The 6,149-nt window shown below is 46.1% G+C and overlaps 1 protein-coding gene across 1 annotated transcript in view; it reads left to right on the top strand.

Annotated features, from left to right (window-relative positions):
• LOC311131564 (uncharacterized protein C1orf21 homolog) overlaps window positions 1–6,149 on the top strand; it is a 41,811-nt gene that overhangs the window by 32,136 nt on the left and 3,526 nt on the right. The window contains exons 2-3 of the mRNA XM_084164621.1: window positions 27–156; window positions 5,756–5,841. Of these exons, the coding sequence (XP_084020747.1) occupies window positions 66–156; window positions 5,756–5,841 (177 nt within the window). The 5' untranslated portion in view covers window positions 27–65. The remainder of the gene's footprint in view (window positions 1–26; window positions 157–5,755; window positions 5,842–6,149) is intronic.

The raw sequence follows: 6,149 nt of genomic DNA, 5'->3' as shown, positions 1-6,149 counted from the left end.
CCTCTCTCTTCTCTATCCGTCTCTAGGTGAGAGTGCGATGTGGAGAGGAGCCAGAGAGTGAGGCGATGGGCTGCACCTCTGCTAAGCAGGTGTCGGCCGTGCCCAGCGATGAGGAGGGCCGGGGCAAGGCCTACAGCAACGGAGACCTCTTCACCGGTCAGTACATCTCTCACACACACACACACACACACACACACACACACACACACACACACACACACACACTAGCGATGAGGAGGGCCGGGGCAAGGCCTACAGCAACAGAGACCTTTTCATCAGTCAGCACACAGTATCATACAGTGCACACTCTACACTCCAGCCGCACCTGTAGCCATGTTTATATACACCTGCCTGTCTAATATCTTTACACTCTACGCCAGCTGCTGACCAGGCTACCTTTACCTGTAAAACATCCTCCCCATCTGTAGGATATCCCATAGAAATAGATTTACACGATATCCTTCCTGTAATCCATCTACTCCATGTCCACTCCACACACACTGGCCTGCTGGCTATGTTACCTGTATTACCTCTCCTCTAGTCTCACTCTATACCCAATCTTTATTCTACATGGGCGGCTTGACAATTTCACCTCTAGTCTGACTTTTTTAAATGAGTACATCTGGCTATACATTTTATTAATGAATGCCAAGTTTCCGACACGGGCAGTGCAGATTTGAGAAAAAGGCAATATTAGTGTCATGTTACCCATTTTATTTCTCTTCCTCCCACCTGTGCAAAAATTACTTGGTGCAGTAGCCTCTAGGATAGCTGAGTGGTTTTGGTGTTGTGTGTCCTCTTAGTACTTTTAGAGCTTGGACATTGAGAGAGAGGGTTAAGAAAGTGTATCTAGTTAACAGCATCAATTATAGCTGCTTGCTGGGTGCTGTGGCTAGGTTTAGAGAGAGGGAGAGAGGATGAGGGATTGGAGACAGATTAAGAATTAGGAGCAACACGCTGGAATAACCACACAGGAAATGGCAGATGACGAGCCACGGGAGGCCTCGGTCTGTTCTCCCTCTCTATTACTATATTCCTCCCTCGATCTCTCTCGTTCTCTATCACTCTATCCCTCCCTCTATTACTCTCTATCCTCCCTCTCTCTGTTGGACACATACAGTCATTGGTCTGACCTTCTTTGTGCCTCTCTCATTCCTCTGTCCCTCTCTCCTTTTGACTTTCTTTCTGACTCTCCCCCTCTCACTCCATCCTTCCCTCTATTAGTCATTCCTCTTTTTTTAAGGAATGGCTGCATCGTGACAATTGATTGGAGGAGGAGGGGAAATATTCCTTGAGAGAGGAAGATGACGTGGGTTAAAGATTCTCTTTTTCCCTTCTCGGTTCATCTGCATCTCCTCCTCCCTTTCCTCTCCAAGGCTTCACTTTCTTGCCTTCCTCCTTTCCTTCCTTCCTTCCTTCCTTCCTTCCTTCCTTCCTTCCTTCCTCTCTCTCTTTCTCCGTATTAAACCATCTCTCTCCTTCTTCTCCATGTCCTCCCCGGCCGCTTCAACGACTCCCTCCCTTTCCTTCCTCTCCATCTCTTCCTCTCTCCCCTATCGCAGCATTTGGTCACGGCTCCCTCCCCTCCTCCGTCCATCGTTACCTTACTTACTCACACACACAATAACAGGAAAGGCTGAGCTCCCTTACACAAACACTGGGGAAAAGAGAGGAAATGGCAACACTTTCTGAAGAAGTGTGTTGCCTTATTTTTTTGTTTTAGCACGTCACTTGTTGTCATGTTGCAATTTAACGATTTGATTTGTAGTTGGCCAGACTGTTGTGAGTGGGCGTATTAGTTGCATTGTAGTGTAAATATAGTCGCTATTGGCCTGTTGTTGTATCGACATTCAGAACTGCAAATGAAATATGAAGCGTCACGCAGCTCACTACATTATGTAATTCAGAACGGATCTAACTGATTTTACACTGATAAAAAATGAACGCAACAATTTCTACGATTTTACTGAGTTACAGTTCATATAAGGAAATCAGTGAACTTAAATTAATTAATTAATTAATTAGGCCCTAATCTACGGATTTCACATGACTGGGAATACAGACATGCATCTGATGGTCACAGATGCAGTGCATTCGGAAAGTATTCAGACCCCTTCCCTTTTTCCACATTTTGTTATGTTACAGCCTTATTCTAAAATTGATTTAAAAAATTAATTGTTTTCCTCATCAATCTACACACAATACCCCATAATGAGGAAGCGATAAAACAGATTTTTTTGAAACTTTTGTAAATGTATTAAAAATAAAAAACAGAAATACCTTATTTACATAAGTATTCAGACCCTTTGCTAGGAGACTCGAAATTGAGCTCAGGTGCATCCTGTTTCCTTTGACCATCCTTGAGATGTTTCTACAACTTGATTGGAGGCCACCCGTGGTAAATTAAGTTGATTGGACATGATTTCGAAAGGCACACACAGTTGACAGTGCATGTCAGAGCAAAAACCAAGCCATGAGGTCGAAGGAATTGTCCGTAGAGCTCCGAGACAGCATTGCGTCGAGGCACAGATCTTGGGAAGGGTACCAAAAAATGTCTGCAGCATTGAAGGTCCCCAAGAACACAGTGGCCTCCATCATTCTTAAATTGAATAAGTTTTGAACCACCAAGAGTCTTCCTAGAGCTGGCCGCCCAGCCAAACTGAGCAATCGGGGAAGAAGGGTCTTGGTCAGGGAGATGACCAAGAGCCTAATGGACACTCTGACAGAGCTCCAGAGTTCCTCTGTGGAGATGGTTGTCCTTCTGGAAGGTTTTCCCATCTCTGCAGCACTCCATCAATCAGGCCTTTATGGTAGAGTAGCCAGACGGAAGCCACTCCTCAGTAAAAGGCACATGACAGCCCGCTTGGAGTTTGCCAAAAGGCACCTAAAGGACTCTCAGACCATGAGAAACAAGATTCTCTGGTCTGATGAAACCAAGATTGAACTATTTGGCCTGAATGCCAAGCGTCACGTCTGGAGGAAACCTGGCACCATCCCTGCGGTGAAGCATGGTGGTGGCAGCATAAGTCTGTGGGGAAGTTTTTCAGCGACAGGGACTGGGAGACTAGTCAGGATCGAGGGAAAGATGAACGGAGCAAAGTACAGAGAGATCCTTGATGAAAACCTGCTCCAGAGCACTCAGGACCTCAGACTGGGGGCGAAGGTTCACCTTCCAACAAGACGACAACCCTAAGCACACAGCCAAGACAACGCAGGAGTGGCTTCGGGACAAGTCTCTGAATGTACTTGAGTTAAACTTATTGCCAACCTTTATTTAGGCATTTTAAAACACTTTGTTTCCCTATTACGACAATCATCTAATCCGACTATAAACTTTCAATTTACGGATATGATTGCGGCTGATCAAATCAGCACACCAGTAAAATAGCATTACACCAAAAAGGTTTAGAAACTCTGTGGTTACACCGCAAGTCAGATGGCTCATTGGCGAAAAATTGTGCATGTTCAAAACGATAACCAGCTAACGTTAGCTAGCTACATTGGCTATTAGCTCCTATCTGATATCTTAGCACCATGTTTATCTAGCCAGCTAGCTAGCATATTAGCTAATATAGCTAGCTACAGTAGCTAACACAACAGATGAAAGGGTTAGTTATCTGTAATCTTAGCTATGTGACCTGTTAGCAATCTGCTTAGCTAGCTAGCTTTGTTATTGCATGCATGTCCAGGCACGTCGGCACGAGCCTTTATTATTAGTGAATTAAACGTAACTAATATTTGCAACAGGAGTTCGATTTTGTTCACTGTGTCAGTTAATCAGTTTCTCAATACTGCACCTTTCTGTTGTAGAATGAGCTAGCTTGCTGCTTGCTGCTGATATTTCCCAGCTAGACATTCCTCTGCATTGTGCTCGTGGCTCAGGCGGTGAGTGGTGGCTGGCATAGCAACAGTTTTGCTATGTAGAGGGACTAGAGAAGGGCCGATAGACTAGAAAAGGCTAATAGCGGCCCAATATATCGGCTCGGACGATTATCGGTCGTTCTCTACCAGGCAGGGCAGGGTCAGTGTAAATGTCATGTCTGCTTAGGTCCTATGGAGACAGAGTTTGAGCTGGGTGGGAGCCAGGCAGCCTGGCCAGGCAGGAGGCTCTGACTGGCAGACTGAAGGACGGAGAGAGTGACACAGCCTGCCCTGACCACTCCACTCAGCCTGACTGGGAATGGATGCACACTTGTGCACTCAAATGGACACACACTCATGCTCAACTGACTCACACACACACACACACACACTAGTTGCATCTGACACACAGTCACTCTGTCAGCTCTTAAAGGTCGACACAGAGCTCCAGCGCCTAATGAGAAAGACGTCCACATTAGAGAATCACTTTTTCTCAAAATAGAATTGCTCTCTCTGTCTCTGTCCCTAAAATGGCCCTATCATCATCATGACGAAGCAAGCAGCCCTGTCGCCTCAGTGGAAATGACGATCTCTGTTTCACTCCGTCGTCTGTCACAGTCAGTGCCAGTGGAGACGCACACTCACTGATACACATCCTCTCCAATATGGACAAATGTAGGCAACCTGGTCCCAGATCTCTATGTGCTTTAGCCAACTGACTGTCATTGTTATTGTCATGCCATACAAGCACATACCTGTACAGATCTGGGACCAGGCTAAAAGAAGACCGATGTGAATAGATTCAAAATAATTATCCATGAAATATAGTCATTTTTCTTTGTCCTTATAGGCTCACTCTTAATGTGTTTATGTGCCTTTAATGTCTGCTCGGTGTTAGTCATTTATTCTCCTGTTACCTGTCTCTGTTACTAAGCCACAGTGACTGATGGTTGATTCACTGTGTGTTGTTTGAGGTAGTGTGTGTAGGCGTGTTCAGACGGGCTGCTTTGCTCTGGCATGTTTACATTCCCCAGGCAGGCAGCAGTAGAGAAAACAACGCTCCCTCTTTCTTTCTCTCCATCTCTATCCCCCCACATCCCCCATCTCTCCTCATAGTTAGGCCTGTCTGCCCTCTAGGTTGTCTGATCTGATGTTGATGTCTTTCACACACTGATGACGCACAGTGTGACACACACACACACACACACACACACACACACACACACACACACACACACACACGGGTGATACAGGTGTCAGGGAGGATACTGCGGCTGCATCTCAGAGGGACTGAAGCACAGAGACAGTCGAAGAGAGGATAGAGTGAGTGAGACCATGTGAGAAGGAGAGAGATTAACAGAGTGAGTGGGACAGTGAGAGGAATAGAGTGAGACCATGTGAGAAGGAGAGAGATTAACAGAGTGAGTGGGACAGTGAGAGGAATAGAGTGAGACCATGTGAGAAGGAGAGAGATTAACAGAGTGAGTGGGGCGGTGAGAGGAAGAGGAGTAGAACAGTATACAGGCTGCAGAGACATTTCAGATAGACTGACTACACATGGCAGGTGCCTTTCCCTCCCTCCCACTCCCTCATATCAGTCTGATGAGTCTATTTCAGTGAAAGGGCAAAATACACCAAATGGAGCTGATAAGACAGGGCGTGCAGTGTGTTTTATTAGCGTGCAGTGTGTCTTTGTGTTTCGGGGTGTGTGTGTGTGTGCTGCTTTATCAGAAAACCGTGGTCATCTACTCAGGAATATAGTTCACTGTTTTTTTTCTGTCAACTGTTGGGTGGGGTTCTCTCTGTGTGTATTTGCAGTGCCACACGTATGCAGGAGTAGTTAGTTATTTATTTATCTAACTACTCTCTCTCCGTTTTTTCTCTCTCCATACAGACGAGTACAAGATGAAGGGAGTGGAGGAGGTGAAGTACATGCGTGGAGAGGAGGACCGGGTGAATGCACGCAACCAGGAGAACCTGGTGAGAGAGGAACGACCCCACACACACACACACACAGTCTCTGACTGTCCATCAACACACATAGAAAACACACAGTCCTCTTTGACATTCCATCAACACATGCAAACAGACGGTGTTTGTGCTAAATGCACACGTACACAGAAGCCCCCCCCCCCCCCCATGCACACACACTCACACTACACACAAATGAAAATGAAAACACACACACACAGCCATGGTGCCTCCCGAGCAGGTAGAGACAACGTGTTGGCGTGTATGGAATGTGGGAGTTTCACTAAAGGCTGTTTAAACCTGCTCCTCTCCTTCAT

This window comes from Coregonus lavaretus (assembly GCF_964263955.1).
Source record: "Coregonus lavaretus genome assembly, chromosome: 6".
Lineage (NCBI taxonomy): Eukaryota > Metazoa > Chordata > Actinopteri > Salmoniformes > Salmonidae > Coregonus > Coregonus lavaretus.
Note: the sequence above shows the minus strand (reverse complement) of the source record. Positions and strands in the feature narration are given on the sequence as shown.